General features: G+C 40.5%; 1 protein-coding gene across 3 annotated transcripts in view; it reads left to right on the top strand.

Annotated features, from left to right (window-relative positions):
* gpr158a (G protein-coupled receptor 158a) overlaps positions 1 to 7,859 on the top strand; it is a 96,214-nt gene extending 88,355 nt beyond the window's left edge. Inside the window, exons 10-12 of one of the 3 annotated variants that reach the window (XM_006799241.2) lie at positions 219 to 365; positions 456 to 539; positions 1,017 to 7,859. In XM_006799241.2, the coding sequence (XP_006799304.2) occupies positions 219 to 365; positions 456 to 539; positions 1,017 to 2,837 (2,052 nt within the window). In that variant the 3' untranslated portion in view covers positions 2,838 to 7,859. Of the gene's footprint in view, positions 1 to 218; positions 540 to 1,016 lie in introns of all 3 variants that reach the window. The other 2 variants (XM_006799242.2, XM_087846287.1) reach the window with 2 other exon arrangements.
* The last annotated feature ends 11,539 nt before the right edge of the window (positions 7,860 to 19,398 follow it).

Here is a 19,398-nt window from a genome sequence, read left to right as displayed (position 1 = left end):
AGGAAGACAATTCCCTGTGGACACCCCTAAGGGTTTTATATTTGCTATATAGACACGTAAATACATACTAATGCACTAAAGAACTGTTTCTTAAATAATGTTAGGTTAAGTAAGTAAGCTATATATGTATATTGTGATTTCTGCATTGTTTGCCTTTCCTTGCTTAAGAAATGTTATGGAAACAATCAGTGTTGACCAATTTTACCACCCTCCATCAGTTCCTGTTTGCTGGCACCCACATGAGAGACGATATCGCGTCTGAGGCCTATGAGGACGAGTTGGACATGGGTCGCTCTGGATCGTACCTCAACAGCAGCATAACGTCAGCCTGGAGTGAGCATAGCCTGGATCCTGAGGACATCAGGGTGAGGGGTGTTTCCACCAACTTTTACATTTCCATTGTGCACCTTTTGAATCCTCCAAAAATACTGAGCCATGGCAGTTTTTTATTGCAGACACCAGACGAAATGGGCCATCTCAATTCTATTAATGGCTGTGGCATAAGGTCTTGCGACAGCCTTTGGGAAAAACGTGCCAACGTGAGCAGAGATATCTGTTTGTCTGTTAGAGCTGAAGAAGTCTCTCTACCAAAATATTTGGGTGCCTTAAGCCTATAATGTAGAGGAGGGGGTTTTATGGTGACATCCAGGTGTTTGAGAGCATTCACTGTCACGGAGGGAAATGCCGATTGAAATCCAACTGATTCAGGATCTGAGCTTAGAGGCTGTTTCAGACCTAACACTAAAAGACACTCCGTTTTCTTATTTGATGCTGTCCTAAACTGTCCCGTCTTTGCTTTTTTTCAGCATGTGATACTCTGTAATGCATTATTTAAAAACTGTTTGTAGTCACGTGTCATTAGGTAGTACTGCATGTTTTCTGTGCAGCAGATTGTGTGCTTTTCTGTAGCAGTGTTTGAGCGCGACCTTTGTTTGTTTGTTTTTTCTTATTTAGCCAGGTTATTGTCTTTTAAAAAAGACGTATAACTTTGTATCTGTCTTATCATTGATGTGCAGGAAGAGCTGAAGAAACTGTACTCCCAGTTGGAGATTTACAAAAGGAAGAAGATGCTAGCAAACAACCCTCATCTCCAGAAAAAGCGAAGCTCTAAGAAAGGGCTAGGTCGCTCGCTGATGAGGCGCATCACAGAGATTCCCGAGTCCGTGCATCGCCAGTGCAGCCGTGAAGAGAAGGAGGTGGGAGAGCATGGCAGCAATCGTAACAGCATCTCCATGCTGAAGAAACCCCCCTTGGATACGACTCACCCAGCAAAACCAGCGAAGGAAGAGACACTGAAGAACAAGGTGTTCTCCCTGAAGAAGTCGCACAGTAGCTATGATCACGTCCGGGACCAGAATGAGGACTCCAGCAGCACTGTAAATGATAAGATTGATGAGAACACAGCTGAAGGGTCCCTCCTGGATACACTTATGGGCAAGAAGCTGGTCAAGAAGACATCCAGTGAGAACATAAACGCCCCCAGTGAATCTACAGAATCAGTTCCCTTGGTTTGCAAGTCAGCCAGCGCCCATAATCTCTCTGCAGACAAGAAACCAATTCATCCTAGAGCCTCCATGCTGCAGAAGTCCCTCAGTGTCATTGCTAGTGCCAAAGAGAAGACTTTGGGCTTGACTGGAAAGACCCAGGGTACAGAGGAAAGCAATAAGAAGAGTCAGCCAAAGAGCAAAGACACAAAGGCAAATGTAGAGCCGGAAAATGAATGCCAGCCCAAGATGATTATCAGCCAGTCAGTCGAGTACAAACAAAGCACCACAAAAGGCATAATCATGAAACAGCCAGTTAGTGGCAGCCAACCGACAATCTGCGCCGACCCCATTAAGGGAAAAGACCTCTATGATCTCTCAGAAGTATGCCCCTGGGAGGTGGAAGATCTCCCAACTCCATCTGAAAATAAGGTTCAAAAGCATGTATCTATTGCACCAAAGGAAACCACAACTGTTCATGGAGGTAGCACGAAAGGAGCCAAGTCTCAGAAGCAGAAAGGTTCTGATCATTCTCCGTCCAGTGGCAGGCACCCAAAGGAGATTCAGAGGTCATCGGCTATTCGAGCAGATGTGTGCCCATGGGAAGACAGAGGTGAGAGTCAAGCCAGTCAAGTGGAAGCATCGAAGCAATCGGTGTCTCAGTCTAAAGCCCAGCAGCCTCCCTCTTCAGTTGAAAGCTCCAGAACACATCGGGCAGATGTTTGTCCCTGGGACTTCGAAGAGCTGAAAAAACCAACAGAGTCAGCTCACTCACCAGACGTGACAAAGCAGAAAAAGGGAACCTCTCCAATGGATGTGAGAGATCCACCTAAAGGATCACTACAGCCACTAACATCAAAAGTCGACGTCTGTCCATGGGAATTCGACAACAGTGCAGCTGCTCCAGAGAGGATACCCAGCCCCTCACAAGCATCCAAAACCAAGGAGTCCCCTTCTAAAAAGAAAGGGCCCCCTTTCACAAGAACAGTTGACCAAGAAAAATCAAAAGACACTGATGATGAGAAAAGCAGAACAAAGGTGAAGGACAAGAGTAAATCTTCAGAGAAACATGTCGGCCAGCAAAAAATGGCTGAGGTCTGCCCGTGGGATGTAGAGAGTCACCAGGAAATGCTGCTGGTAGAAAAAAGGAAAAGCGCTAATGTTGGAGCAGCCAAAGAAAAGCAGGCGGAAGTCTGTCCGTGGGATTTTGAGGAAAAAACGGGTACAGACAAAAGTGCTTCTGCAGTGAAACAGAGCAAACCAACTCCTAAAGGGGGGCCTGTAGGTGCTGCTAAAAAGGCAGATGTTTGTCCCTGGGACTTTGAGGATAGTACGTCGAGCAAGAAAGCATGACACTCAACCTTAATGGACCACTGATATATTATAATTATTGATGTATACTTTTTTTCCACTTTGAAATCGTTAAATATCACCTTTTACTATTAGTACGGTGACTTGGAAGCAAAGTTGATCCACAAGTTGCCTTCCTTTCCGAGGTTTTGTTCCTGTTTTATCTATTTTGGAAAAAAGTGAAATCTACAAAAAAAAAAAAGTCATGATGAGCATTCCAGATTATTACAGGAAACTCCTGAAGAGAAATTGTAGACTAATTATGCAACTTTTAATTCATTCTTTTCACTTCATAAGCAATGTTAAACGTCCATGTTCACCATGTCAGCTGTTCTTACATTTTCTTTTGCTATGATTAGTTCTTGGACGAGACTGTAGAGACAAATATTGATGTGTATAAACAAGAAAGTATGAAATTAAGGTTGAATTGCATAACAGGGAAAGTGAAAGCCAAAGAACAAGTGAACAGTTGCAAAGAGGGATGCAGGTCTCGAAGCTCTAAAGTTAATTTATTAGTTTGTCCTTGGCGTAGGAAAGAAATCAGTCTATAGCACTTTAGCCAATTTCACAAATTAAGAACTGAGGACAGGTTATGTCCGACTTGTACATTTTGTCTTCTTATTTTCAACCACATGGCATGATATCACACACGATATAACACACTGACCAAACTCAGACATGTTTTGTTTGTTTGTTTGTTTGTTTTTTGTTTAGATCTATTTAATTGTAGTTCTCGGCAGATTAAAATGCTTCCAAGTCTGCGGAGATGTACTGTATGTGCCTATCTAACTAGCATTGTCTTGTATCAGTCTGAAGAGAAGCGAGTGTCTTCTTCTTCAGCATTTTGTGATGGTGAATTATATAAACAGCATGCACAGCCAGGTATCGAGAGTAGATGAAGCCTACCGGTTTGTCAACTAAAACAGTTAATGTGTTGGCAAATCTATAATGTTGTTTTCAGTTCACTTTTTTGAGACCCTGTTTTATAGTTTCAAAAGCTAAAGGGTGATATTTGAGAGCAGCGTTAACATGAATGTGTCAGATATGTTCACATATGTCAAAAGTAGTGAAGGAAAAGTTATTTGCACCAGCTTTGTGTATGAATCCAGCTTGGATCTTTGTCTTGCACCAAATGTGAGTAAGTGTGTGCCTGAGGATGCAATATTTAAAGGACAAATGAGATGCAGAAGATCTGTTCTTGCCTTTGTGTTTACCGTCCTACTGCCTGAACGTAAAAAAAGGAAAGCAACTTCTATTACACAATAACAGAAGCATTCTGGGTAATTAAAACTTGGGTTCTGTATAATAGTTGTGGCCACTAAATTTTGCCAGATAGTCCCACAGGTTTTTAAGGAGACTTCTGGCTTAGCTAAAACTGTCTGGAAGTTATTACTTAGTCTGGATAATCATCCATCAAAATTAAACAAATTAACATGCTATGCATCTGTAGATTATCGTCTAATGGAATGGCCTAAAAGCAAAAGATACCCTGTTTGAAAATGAAGGAGACACTAATCGCTTTTGGATCATGTCAGGAAGGGCAGCTAGCATAAATATCGAAAACGTGGAGATCCATGCTGTAGCAACAGAAAGTAACCTTTAGTCAAAGAAATGAGCTGCCTGAAATGCTGCTGTGCCTCTGGGACCTCGTTTTTCATGGACATAGCTACTTTTTCTGGATCTTGCAGCGATAGATGACTTTGTTAGCTACACTTGTGTCCTACACTGCACTTGAGCCCACTATGTTTAAGTCAGTCAATCCCTTGAGAATATTGAAAATGCCCAACTTTACAGTGTGCGAGTGATCTGACAAATATTATAGATTATGATGCATTTCAATGTACTAAGAGTCTATGCAAGAGGTCTGTACAACAGTTGTAATGAGTAAAATGCTGGTATGTTTTTGTTTACACTCACCTGACATTTTATAAGGGCATCAGCTCCACTGTTCATTAGCGCAAATCTTCACTCAGTCAGTCACATCGTAACTCAGTCCATTTAGGTATGTAGACATGGTCAAATAGACCTGCTAATAGGGAAGTTTAGAATGGGGAAAATCTGTGATTTAAGTGACTGAACGTAGTATGATTGTGGTTGTCAGATGAGCTGGGATGAATATTTCAGAAACTGCTGATTTGTTAATATTTTCTCACATTCCCACTCTAGAGTTTACACAGAAGGGTCCAAAAAAAGAGAAAAATATCCAGTGAATGACAGTTCTCTGGGCAAAAATGACATTTTTGATGTGAGAAGTCGGAGGAGAATGGCCAAACAGCTTGGAACTGAAAGGAAAGAAAGAAAAATACTTACTTAATAACCACTTGTTACAAGCAAGGTATGCAGAAGAGCATCTCTGAACCTTGAAGCCGATGAACTATAGCAGGAGAAGCCTGTCCTAGATGCTATTTCTGTCAGCTAAGAACAAGAAACTGAGCCTATTTCACATTGACTCACCAGAACTGGACAATAGAAGACTGGAAAAATATTGCCTCTGGTCTAATAAGCCTCAATTTCTGCTCCAACATTTGCATGGTAGGGTTAGAAGTTGGAGTTAACAACACAAAAGCATGGTTCAGTTCTGTATCAGTGGTTCAGGGTGATGCTGGTGGTGTTGTAATAGCTTGGGGGATGTAGGCCTCTAATACAAATTCATCACTGTTTAAATGCCACACCCTACCCCAGTATTGTTGCTGATCCTTTTATGATCACAGTGTACCCATTTTCCGATAGCTGCTCCCCATAGGCTAACGCAAACCTCAAATAATCTCAAATGGTTTCTTGAACATTACATTAAGTTCACTGTACTCAAATAGCCTCCACCAAACCTTAATCCAATAGCGCACCTTCCAGTGGTGAGATTCACATTATGGATCTACAGCAAATGTGTGATCATGCCACTATGAACCAAAGTCTCTGAGGAATATTTCCAGGACTTTGCTCGCTAGTACCAGGTTGGGTTAGTTAAGGTAAGTTGATGACTTATACGTTCATCCTCACTTCCACATGTGGTTCTTTCTGGCTCCAAAAAAAAGAAGAAATCCCAACAGCAGCCAAAATACCAAACTCAACTCTTCATCGGTGATGTCATGTTGTTCACATCCATCTTTTATTTACTTATATAGTGTTTCAAAGTCTATGGTCTAGTGCAGATTAAGCATACTTGCGTGCATCAAGTCTGAAATCTGCAATATAGGAAACTCTGGACACAGACAGAGATGAATGAAGGTTCATCAAGTATGATCCTATCTAAATGATAGAAACAGTGGCCATAACTTCCAAAATAAAATCCAAGTTTTTATTCACTGGATAATGGAACTGTCATTGAATGATGTGAAATACTGACAATAGTGTGACCTTTTATATTTAAAGGTTAAGCACTGCTGCAGTTTTTCTTTGCATCTCCATATTAGGCGTCATTTCAACTTAAATACAAATCAGACTGAACCCCCATTTGTTTATCAACCTAATAAGGTCATAATTAAACTTAGCATGGTAGTTATCAAATAATAATCTGACTAAATCTTTTAAAGGTTTTGAGATGTGCCGTGTTTTGTATCAAAATGTCTAAATAGTCACCATAAACTATCAAAGTGAAAAAAATACCCCCATTTATATTTGCAGTTGTGTATCAGTAAAGCATCCACAGTGCATTGTGGTATCTTGTGAGAATTACTGATTGTAATTGTCTGTGTTCATGTCAATTTCCTCAGAACCCATTAGGGGTTGGTAATGACTATGATTCAGGCCAGTACCCATCGGTGAGTTTTCTTGAATTACTAAATTTCTTTGGCACAACTCAAATGAAAACAATCCAGCAACTGATATCATTTTCTGAGAATTACCTCCACCTCCAGCCTGTGGGAGGTGTCAGAGAGCACTGATTGATTGCAATCCTTTGATGGATCCTTGTGATCTTTATGAACCAGATGTTAAGCGTCATCTGTCATCTGAGTCAGGATTTTATTGCATGAGTACAGCGACATTTGAAAAGCCCCTTCTTTATTTAAACCTAACTTCGGAGTCACTGCCATTTTCACTGAACTCAAAGAATAACCTGCTGCCTCTTTTACTGTCACTGTAGGAAAGTTATTTCAACATGGAAAGATGTGTTTGTTTCATATTTGAAAGTGAAATGGAGCGAATAGAGGCTCCATGATTTTGGTTGAATTTAATCCCAAAAAGAAAAAGAACCAAAAACAAGCAATATGTTAGCATTTTTAACAACAGAAGGAATTTTTATGGTGTCATTTATGTTGATTTTAAAACTAAACCCCAAAAAATGACAGTGCAACATCCCAGCACTAAATGAAGTCACTGTTTTATGTAACTTTGAGTCTACTTTTTTCATTTACAATAGCGTGCTTGCTGCAGGCATTCTCAGTTCTGCCAGTCCATCGCTGTATGTGTATTGAACAGTGTGATACATAACCAAGTGTTTGTTACTGTCCGTCTCTCTGGAATTCATCAATGAGTCTGTGAGTATTTGAACCTCAGCCATTTACTCGTGTGTGAAAATCCAAGACCATTGTCCTTGTACCACGCCGTGTCCCGTAGCTTCTTTGTCCTCCAATTGGGTCGTCTCTACCATGGTGCATTTTTGTTGGTTAGCTGCTTTCATTTAAACCTGACTTCTATTCTCTTGTGACCAAACAAAGTCACACGAAGGCAAATACAACTACTACTATCGCTACTACTACTACTACTCAACGCTGTAACGTCGTAAATCTTGCTCTTGTGGCTTCTGCATGAATTCAAGAAATTAGTAGGACCGATGTTTCACTGCCCTTGATAGAACAAAAAAAAATAAAGAAAAGAAAAGAAAAAATTGATCTTTTATGGACTGTTACAAGTTGTATAGTGAGTGATACTGTCTCTAACCCACTGTATTGTGCTTGTTATAACTATTGCTCTATGACAAGCTTATAGCATCAATATATGGGAATATTTGGTAGATTTATATTGTGTTATATTGTGATAGCATGTACATAAAAGATACCTCCTCTGCAATAAATATTTATATGAAAATTTACTGTGCGTTCTCCTGTTTCCACTACAATGCTTCAGATCCTACAGGAAGACAGTCCCGCGATGCATTTCTGCTTATAATCATGCCTGTCTCAGATTGATTTGCTTATTCTTTGTGCAGACATACAGTTGGAGAAAGTCCAGCCTTTAACGACCTTGTGCATCATAACCACTTTAGAGTATGTGCTTCTTGGTGACTGCCCTGAAATGCTTTTATGGCTCATTGTGGTCTTTTTGGATGAAGATCAATGGACATTCTCTACACGAAGCAGGACACAGAAGATTATATCAAATGCTGACTCCAGACCCCTGAAGAAAAACTGAGTGCTGTTATTTTCCTATTCTGAGATAATTATCCGCCAAGGTGAAATTATTTCATACCCAATCCAAGGGAAAACCTGCTCTGTTAATACTATTTAAAGCAACATAAAATCGTAGCATTCAATGAAATATCTAGTGTGTATATGCACATGCAAATACAGTATATAAGGCTAAACAGATTATGTACAATTGTAATGAGTCTTCAGGAATGGTTCTTGGATGTCCACTGCCTTCTGTTCTGTTTTCTGTCAAGATGATCCTATACTGCTTTAATTTTGAGGTTTGGCCTCTGGGGAGGTCAGTCAATGACTAATAGTGTTCTATTGTCTGTTTTTTCCACCAAGGTCTGCTTTTACTGCAATGGCAGTGTGTTTGGCATCATTGTCTTGCAGGAAAATGAAGCCATTGCAGTTAAATGCTTTCCAGATGATATTACATGGGGAATCAAAATTTGGCAGTGCTTCGGTGTGTTTAAAATTCAGTTTTGACAAAATCCCCCAACACCACTTATTAAAATACAGCCCCAAACCAGGACAGAGTCTCCACCATGTTTTATAGGATGTACACACTCATGGTTACCGATGGTATGTCTCTCCTGACTTCCTTTGTGCACACTGACAATGATCTAAACCAAAAATCTCACAATAAGGTCCATAATAACATAATATTTTCAATATCAGTTCTTTTGTAATTGTATATATCTCGAGCTTTTCTTCCTTAAGAATGGCTTCTTAACTCTTGGGCCAACCTACTACTGAGACTATTTCTGATGAGTCTTCAGTAAACAGCAGATGGATCAGCTGAAAGGCCAGATGCATCAATCAGGCCCTTTGAAATCTTTAGTGGATTTCTTAAGGACATGACTTTCTGATACTTTCAGATCTGCTGTAGATATTTTTTAGGCCTGCCACCTCTTCTTTTGTCCTAAACTAAACTAAACTGTCCAATTTACTTATTTATTTATTTATTTTACAGTTTTTAGGGATATTCTGTGCACCATGCAAAAATGCACAAGGTTTTCAGCTCGTAACTCTTTATCACCTCGTGCAAAAATACTGCTTTTCCAATTGTGTTATCTTGGGCATTTTTCATAGATTCGACTGAAGAAATGGGACTAAATCATGTGTCTTTGTGACAGGCTGCTGGTAACAAAGTGCCTTAAGATACCATTAAAAGTTCTTTGCTAAGTTGACTGTTATGTGTAGACACGACACTGGTTCATCTCTTTAGTTCGGTGCATTTATTATGCTTGAATGATTCATAGGTCAAGGTTAAGTGGCTTAGTAAACAAAACAAAAATCCTCTGAAATGGTCCGTTTGCAAGCACTGGACTAAAAGTGAGTGAAAGCCAATGTGCATAGAAACTTTTATGTTCACAAAGGATGGAGAACTCTGGCTGTATGGAAGCAAAACATGAAGAAATGAGGGCTGACTCTAGACTACAACAGTTTTGTACATCCCTTTATACATAAGACGAGATGCAGTCAGATATCAGTGCAAAAGGCTAAGCATTGACTGCTCTTTAAAGAGCATTTGCAGAGCCTTTCTAATAAATACAAGATCAATACAGGCTGCTACAGGGAACTAACATTGAGAAACATTAGAGCAGAAAAGAACTAACTATGATAAATAACCTGTGATGTGCTGATACTGGATAAATGGAACTTGATGCTCCATTTAATATTAATTATGGTTAGAAAGCAGTTTGAGTCATCCGAGGATAACATAAACAATATTGAATGCACATGTTGAGATAATGAGCTTTTCTATATCTAGATTCTTTTCTTAACACTTTTACCCAGAGTGTTATTATATTTTTTTCATCGTGGTTTCAGGTACTCATATTTTCTTTCTTTCCTGTTTGTTTATTCTTATTGTTAGCAACAGTAGAAAGCTATTGTCAGGGGCTGAGTGTGTGACCCAGCATTTTGAGTTTATTTTGTCTTTTTGATTCCTCGTGTTTCATTGGAATTATGTTAAGTTGTGATAACAGGTTCTTGTGTTTTTATTAGTTTGAGTTTAGTTGAGTTTTAGTCTAGGTTATGTTGCACCTATGTCTCCGTGTTTGTGAGTCTTTTCCTGTCGTCTGTGTTAGTCTGTCATGTATTTCTTGTCTTTGTGTTTCATGTTGTCAAGCTTGTGTTATCATGTCTACGTCTCTCCGTGTTTCCTGTTTTATTTTGAAACTCTTGCATTCAAGGTGTTTTGTTTTACTTCCCGGGTGGTGTCCTGTTCATTTGTGTCAGCTGTGTCTCCCTAGGTGTTTCCATTTCCCTTGTTACCCTCTCTCCTGACTTCTTCCAGAATCAGAATCAGAATCAGAAAGACTTTATTTATCCCCAAGGGGCAATTAACATATAACAGTGACTAAAAGTGAATAAAGTGTCGGTAGTATAAAAAGAGTGTAGAGTAGTTTATGTTTCTGGTGTGGGAGATGGTCTTATCGGCTGGAGTTAAAAAGCAGGGTGGCTTTGGGGACAAAGGTGGTTCTCCTCCTCTCAGTCCTGAAAGAAATGCAGCGGAGGCGTCGTCCAGAGGGGAGCCATTGACATGCGGGGTGAAGAAAGTGAGAGTTGTCATTGATGATTTTGGCTGCCTGTCTTTGGGCCTGTTGGCTGAAAACCTGTGCCACAGTTCTGACAGGCAGGCCAATGATTTTAGAGCACACTGATGCAGTCTGTTCTTGTTCTGAAGGCTGAGGGAGTGGAACCAGCAGGTGATGGAGAAGGTCATGATGCTTTCCAGGAAGGCATGGTAAAAAGTCATGATGATGGGTGTGCTGACTCCAAAGGAGTTGAGTTTCCTAAGGGGGTATAGCCGTTGGTGGCACCTCCTGAGAATCTCCTTTGTGTTGGCAGAGAATTTCAGGAGGTTGTGAAAGATGGTACCCAGGTATTTGTACTCCTCAACTACCTCCACTGGCTTCCCGTGCTCTACAAACTACAAACTCCTGAAGAGCAGGCCCGTGGTGTTGTGAGGGGCCTGACAGCAGTGACAGGAGAACTGTGTTGTCAGCATATTTAACCAGGTGACAGTTGGGTTGTGTGGATCTGCAGTTATCAGTGGAGAGGATGAAGAGCAGGGCGGAGAGCACACAGCCCTGGGGGGAGCCAGTGGAGGTGGAACGGAGACCGGAAAGAGAGTTGTTCACCCGAACTTTCTGAGTCCTGTTGGTCAAAAAGTCCAATATCCACAGTATTAGCTGATCATCCAGGTGAAATCGGGTGGAAAGCTTAGTGGCCAGGATATGAGGCTGCAGAGTGTTGAACGCTGATGAGAAATCAGTAAACAGAAGTCTGGCGGAGGAGTCAGGGAGCTCCAGATGTTTGTGGATGGAGTCCAAGATGAAGATTTTTGCATCATCGACACCTCTGCGTGCACGGTAAGCAAACTGGAGTGGGTCCATCAGGGGGTTAGTTGTTCTTACAATGTGCTGTTTTATGATCTTCTCCATGGCCTTCATCACCAGGGAGGTGAGGGCCACAGGACGGAGATCATTCAGAGACTTTGGGTTGTTTCTTTTGGAGATGGGGATGACTGTGGAGTGTTTCCACAGCTGGGGGACGATGTGACTGTCAATTGAGTGTTGAAATAGAGTCTGGAACACACTTCCTAGTTGCCCTGCACAGTGCCTCAGAACAGATGAACCAATTCAAGTCTCACATTTGGATTTATCCCTCCAAAGGACCTGTTGCCACTTATTTTCAGTTTCCTCAAATATTTTAAGGACACGAGTTTTAAAGCTAATAGTTCTTTGGGGATCACATTGCTGATGTTATTGCAACAATACTATTTAATGCCTGCCAAACTGTTACCCTTGGCATTTTTCATAGACTCTGTTACTAGCAGCTTGTCACAAGAAGATTATAATGTATTATTTTTTTATAATTTCTTTAACAAAGCATCTGAAAACATAACTTGAAACTGGTTCTTTGCTAAGTTGTCTGTTATGTATAGACAGTGAACAGCACATGAATCACAGCCTTTCGTGGCAGGGGCATGTGTGTAGAGATGGACGGCGGCTGAGAGGAGGCGAGACGGGAGATGAGCGGAAGATGATGGCTTGGCACAAGCCAAAGTATACTCTGCTGCTGACTCATCCATCTTTCAGACGCAGGAACAGCTGAGGGAGGGTCGGCGGGAGGGTGGGGGTGGTGGGTAGTGGGAGGGGGAAAGACACTGAGGACATATCGTGTGTTGTGGTGCACTCATGACTCACAAAGAGGGGGATGCATGCGTGGAGGGAGAGCAATGTGGGAGATGCGTGTGGAAACACAAATTGTGTACAACATAATTACAGCTGCAAGCATCTGGTTTTTCTCTACTGTAGCTCATGACCACAGAAGGACGTCATTTTGGATTAACCTCCTAAGAACCAAACTCTTCCACAGCATGCATTTTTAATTTCTCTTTGATATTTGGGCATATTGGGGCCCGATAAATGTAAAAACAAAGAATTACCAGATTTTTTTTTTTACCTTATTTTTGTTTTTATGAAAAATCGGAGCCACATATGAGGGTATTTGTTTAGAATTTTGATAGAACAGTAGCAGTATAATGTCCTTGTAAATGGATATCAGGCAAAATTGAGCAAAATTGAGTATTTTGGTCTAAATAACCCAAAATGCGATGTCCACATATGTGGACACCAGGTCCTAGGAGGTTAATTTAAAACTTTTATATATTCTGAAATCTAAAAAAACGTAAGTCCAGTTAAGAGTTTGTCTACTTTAAACCTGTCTAAGCTCAAACCAGACTTGGAGCTTGACTTTGTGATCATTATATAAAATCACAAAAACTGTTACCTATTAAAAAGTTTGAAACGACACTGAACTTCATGTAGTACAGACACAATTTAAGAGGAGCGTTTGACTTCACCATTTATTTTTCACTGGTAAATTAATGACTTTGTCTCTCTGCTGCCCAGACAAACTGCTTTCAGAAATGAGACAATATTCAGATGTGAAGGATAAAGGATATATTTTGTCATTTAAATGCACAAAGGCTGAGTGGTTGGCTCAACAAGGGGTGCCTGCGTCTGAACGTGGGCAAGACCCTCCTGTGTTCTCCCTGTCCTAACAAAAAGGAGAAATTTTAAAGCATTTATGACCAGAGTGGACAGAATTGGGAATGAGTAGATCAGAGGGACAGCTCAGGTTGGGCAGTTTTGTGACAAAGTTAAAGAGGCAAGCTTGAGGTGGTTTGTGCAAGGAAGGATAGTGGATCTATTGGGTGAAGGATGTTGAATATGGAAGTGCCAGGAAGAAGGAAAAGAAGAAGATTTGTGGATGTAGTGAAGGAGGACATTAGGAGGGTTGGTGTGACAGAGGAGGATACCAGGTATAGGGTGAAATGGAGAAAGGTGCTCCATTGTGGTAACCCCAAGTGGACCTATTATCATATGGTATTTTCTGTCATGTATATGCTGTTATGTTTCCAATAATCAGGACAACATACACTGTATTGCCAAAAGTATTGACTCACCTATCCAAATCATCAAATCCAGGTGTTCCAATCACTTCCATTGCCACAGGTTTAAAAAACAAACAAACAAGAGTCTAGGCATGCAGACTGCTTTTACAATTATTTGTGGCAGAATGGGTTGGTCTCAGGGGCCCAGTGAATTCCAGCGTGGTACTGTGGTGCCGGATTATGGTGTGGGTTCAGGCGTTGGGCTTGGCTCCTCAGTTCAAGTGAAAGGAACTGTTAATGCTTCAGCATACCAAGAAATCTTAGACAATTTCCTGTTTCCCAACTTTGTGGGACCTCAACCCAACAGAACACCTTTGGAATGAATCAGGGTGGAAATTGCGAGCCAAGCCTCCTCATCCAACATTAGTGTCTGACCTCACAAGTGCACTTCAATTTCACTTCAAGTGAAAGGAACTGTTAATGCTTCAGCATACCAAGAAATCTTAGACAATTTCATGTTTCCCAACTTTGTGGGAACAGTTTGGGGATGAGTAGAGTGCATCAGTACATAAAGCAGGACATAGACATGGATTTGTGAGTTGGGTCTAGAAGAACTTGACTGGCCTGCAAAAAGACCTGACCTCAACCCAACAGAACACCTTTGGAATGAATCAGGGTGGAAATTGCGAGCCAGGCCTCCTCATCCAACATCAGTGTCTGACCTCGCAAGTGCACTTCTGGAAAAAGGGTTAAAAATTCCTATGAACACACTTCTAAATCTTGTAAAAAGCCTTCCTAGAAGAGTTGAGGCTGTTATAGCTTCCGAGTGTGGGCCAACGTGAAATTAAACCCTGTGGATTAAGGGCTAAATTAGGATACTCGAGTTCATCTGTGTGAAGGCAGATGAGTGAAATACCGCTCCATAATACTTCATACAGCTCTAAATCATTTTTTTTTACTGTTGGACATGTATGTATTATGATATCCTGTGAGCACATGCTGTTTAAACCATCTGTTTGTGTGGAGCACCCAATTAGGATAAAGATGGCTTAAGGGAGAGGAACTAAGGGTGGCAACAAGACCCAGTATAAGATAAATAAAGATTATTTACAGCCATAAATCTTGCAATGCTTGATATAATACTCCAAGAATACAAATATGGAAAAAAAGCCCCCATTAAGGTCCTTAACAGGAGTGGTCAGTGACCTTTGAATTGAGATAGGATTTGAATCTTGTTATTGAGTTTCAGTGGGTAAATGTACCTCTGAGATTTTTGGATTTTCTGACACTTTGGTTTTGTTTTATTTAACGTGGAGTCTGATTTATTTCAGCAGTCAGCTGGATGTTTGATAAGCTGGAGACCCCAGCCAGTAGTACACACCCACAAGCCTCTGTCCTCTGGTCTGGACTCCCACACAGCGTTACAAGCTTCAATGGTGGTTTCATCACTGGAGGAGGCCCTGGTTCATGTAAGCACTCATGACTCACAGAGCGTTCCTGTTACGCTCCTCTGCTGCTGCCGCCAACACCACTACTACCACCTCCACACCCAGAGGGAGGAGGACTGGGAAATAATCGACGCTTTAACAGACAATTCAGCATTCAGGTGCACAATCACGATTGAATTACTTGTGTATGTAATGAATGGGTCATTCAGTTATTTAAAAAAAAAGAAAAAGCCCTGATGTGACTGCTGCTGAGGCAAACAAGTGGAAACAAAGAGCATTAAAACCTTGAAGCTAATGTAACTTTGCTCTATTACGCTCACAGATCAGCTCTTTACACATGATGACACATCTCTGGAGGACTGATGTCATCTGCATACATCCCAAAACATGTACCCGAAAAGGACCTTTTAACTCTCGCAGATTCCTGACGCACTCTTAAGGTTTGATTTCCCTTTTATTGTTCATTTATTTGACACACAGAGAATTTTCTTTTTGTAAAACCTTTTCTTAAAGATTATGTCTGAGCAGGTTGGCAGTACCTCTGAAAATGCTTTATTTTACACTCATCGAAATAGCTTATGATTATAAAACCAGTGACACAATTCTTAGACTTTGGATTTGAGGGTAACACTGTGTCCTGTAACCAGATTCTTTCATTTTCTTCATCAGTTAAGTTCTGTCATGTTTCATTCCTGGCATGATGTGTTAAACTTATGGAGAAATACTCCTGAATACGCCGTGTTTGCATTTATACTAAGCCAAAAAGAAAAAAAAACACACCTTAAAATCAACTTGTGAACCAGCCATGTGTTTTTAATAGTGTCTAACTACATCTACCAAAACCTCTTTATTATTATGTATGAAAAAGGCTGTCTTCCCTCAGTATTTGTACCAGTGTTCGTGTTCCTGTGTTTCTCTGTTTCCCCATTCGTCTGTGGACACAAAGTTGTCCTTTGGTTTGGTTTTTTTTTTAATAGGGTTCACCAACCTGAAGTAAATGACAAATAAGGGAGTTACATATTATTCAGTACTGAACTAAAATGATAAATTGAACCTAAAATTTATTCAAAGTGACCCTTAAATTTACATTGATTGAAAATTCTGTGGCTATGTTTTGAAAAGTATCAGCAGATTTAAAATCCAATGATTTTGGTACACAAGACTATAACATTTAAATGGTGCAAACTTTTTTAAAAATACCACAACCACAGCTAACTAGAGCCCATTTCTATAGTTTTATAGATTTTCTGTGTTGAGGACCGAACAAGTTACTTTTTGAATCACCGATGCACATCATTTTTACTGTGAGAGTGCAACGAACAAAAAGCCGCCAAGCTTTTAGTCTTTTTGGGTAAAAAGAAGGGTGAATGTTAAGGGGTTAGATCAGTCATTAAGGTCAATAATGAATACAGTGAGTGGCTGAGCGGACACACGTCACCTGAAATCAACTTATAGGTGCCTGAAAGGCAGAAGAGAGACATGGAAAGGTTAGAAAATACAGAAGCCAGAGGTCTGAGCAGCTCGTGATATCTTCTAATCTGCTTGTTCTCTCCTGAGCCAGAGACCAGAGACACACAAACACCAACAAGGAGGTGGAGGAGGGATGTCAGACTGTGGGTTGGACACTTTGTGAAATAATTCTTTACTAAGTGGGCTCAGCAGACGGGGAGTTGAAGGATAAAAGCAGACTTTATTCATTCAGTAGGCATGATAGGCAACAGGTAGGCAGTCAGCGGAGGCAAACCAGACTAAAAATTGCCATTGTAGATACAAGTTACAGAGGCTGGCCTGGGATTGCTACTGACAGGCAATCTACTACATCATAATACTCCCTACATGTAGGTTGTTAGGGCTGAAAATGTGCCAGTGCAGATTGTGATAGAGTAAATATCTGATATTAGAACTAAGAAATTAGAATAAAAAGACACCACACTGCCATGCAGTAGCAAATGATCAATCACGAGTTAGCCATGACCCAAAGCAGGGGTTTGGGTGATTAATTTCCCCAAAGGGCCGCATGGAAAAACTGGGACTGTTCAAGTTAATTTTAAGCCTACCAGTTTTTTAATGGGATGCCTTGGAAAAATGAATTGTCTACTCCTTTCCTACAGTAAACTCTGATTTATCATCTATTATTTTCCATCATTTACAAAATAAACATAAAATAATATTAGAGAGGCATAAAATATGACAGGCATAAAACCTGAGTTTATAAATCAAGTGAGGAAATGGATCTTTTCCCGTAGTCATCAAAGCAATCACACTTTCATATTCAACCAGATGAGACACCCCTCTGCTGGCCACTAGAAGGAATGCAGGTCTAACTTTCACATTCACCTCACCTTTCAGGCCCATAAATGTTTACATCTTTTATATACAGGGAGTGGATTTTAATTGGTGCAAACACTGTTTTTTTGTTTGTTTGTTTGTTTTCGATTTTACAGTGCCTGCCACCTTTTTCTGAATATAAAGCCATCAAGCACTGACTGACTGGTAGCAGGCATGTAGTCTGTCATGCATGCCAAGAATAATGACTCTATAATTACACCATATAAACAACTTATACAGTATTTTGCAATAAGTGATCAATTTCATAAAGCTGTGTAGCTCCGGATCACCTCATGCTGGACATATTTACAGTGAATTAAGCAAAGTTTGTATGTTTATTTGTGTGTTTTATGACTGGCTGAGCATCTCAATTCACCCTAGCAGAGAACGATTGCTTTCTGGAGGAATTCAGTTGCAGATAATCCTGAGAGCAGAAAGTCCCAGCTCAGTATGTCTGTTCACTCGTCAAAATAGCTTCCAAATTGCCCCGTCTCACCACAATCAGTTAAAACCCTTTCTCATCTCATTACCTCTACTGCGACCATGCTAGCAAAGCACAAATTACGTGTCACATTTTTCTCTTTTGTTGTGACGTGTTGCTACCAGTCACCAGTCTAAGAGAGAAAAAAAGACACGAGAGAGAAGACTAAAACATCCAGTCACACTCCAAGAGCACTTAAAAGGCCAGGTACTAATTTTACACACTAATAACCAATGAAAGATTTGCTGCCCTGATTTAAAAAAAAAAAAAAAAAAAAAAAAAAGTATACGACTCATAAGCACACATTTCAGGGGAAAACAAATAGACACTCTGTATGAATACAACCTTTTATTATTCCAGTTAGATGAGCCTCTATTTGACACCTATTCATTCACTATGATTGATTGTATAAAATTATCATAAACCCAGAGGGCTAATAGGCAATTTATCTCCCCCAGCTGACAGGATGAGACCAGTTCTGGCTCATCTCTGAAATCGGATGACTAACCTAACATAATGGCTTTGGTTCAGGATGATATACAGTATAAATATAAATATTGCCAATCAATGCTATTATTACTGAAACCCAAGATGCTGTCAATCTGTGGAGTCCTCCCCAACATCTAGAGTTTATTAGACATTTATGAGCCAAATTATATCTGCTTATCCAAGTTGAGTGATAGTAGAGAGACACGGCCCAGCAGAACATAGCTTTACAGTAATTATCCCACATACTCGAGACAATTATTTGAACCTGTGTAAACTATCGTCCTGGCAGACGCAACAAGGAGCTGTGAGTTTCCCCAGCACAATGTGCAAGCACTCACGATGTCTTGGAGTGAGGGGGGGGGGGAGAAACAATGAGTCCTCCGTGTCTGCAGTTCTCTCCTCACAGTGCCATGATTAACTGCTGGGGGTCGATGACACCTCTCTCCCAATTAGGGAAGGCCTTCAGCCCCGAGGAGGCTGTTTCTCTGAGAAATTCCCCTTCTTGCTCCTGTTATTTGGACAGACACACTCCAGCTGCGAACACAGTGTTTGGATTTTTATGCTGGAGTCCTGTAGGCCTACGTGTGTGTGTGTGCTCATGTGTGTGTGTTATTCATTGCCCACTTTTCACTCTGTTTGTTGATTGGGTGTATTTAATTTCAATCTTTTCTGAAGGCAGGTATTTTAGTTCATGAGTGGCCAGTGTGGCCACAAATCACGTTGCCGGTACAATCGTAACCCGTAAAGCTCTTTGGCAAACAAAAGCTGTCTTAACCGCTGTCTTACTGGTATAGGAAAGGACTGTTATACTTGTACCAGAAGGGCCCAAATGTGGCAGTCTCTAGGCAGAACAATAAAAAAAAATATTTAGGTGAACTGACGTCCATGTTCTATGAAACAAAATTCATAGAACAGTTTGAACTGTTCCTGAGCTTCAAAGGCACAAATAAATATCTATACTGTACTACTTCTATATACTAGGACTCTAGTATAGGTCCAAAAAATGCTGCAACTTGAATTTGCAGCACATCAGCTTGAAGTTGCCCCGTGCTAAGTCCCC

Source organism: Neolamprologus brichardi, chromosome 9 (assembly GCF_056152115.1).
Source record: "Neolamprologus brichardi isolate AB-2024 chromosome 9, ASM5615211v1, whole genome shotgun sequence".
Lineage (NCBI taxonomy): Eukaryota > Metazoa > Chordata > Actinopteri > Cichliformes > Cichlidae > Neolamprologus > Neolamprologus brichardi.
Note: the sequence above shows the minus strand (reverse complement) of the source record. Positions and strands in the feature narration are given on the sequence as shown.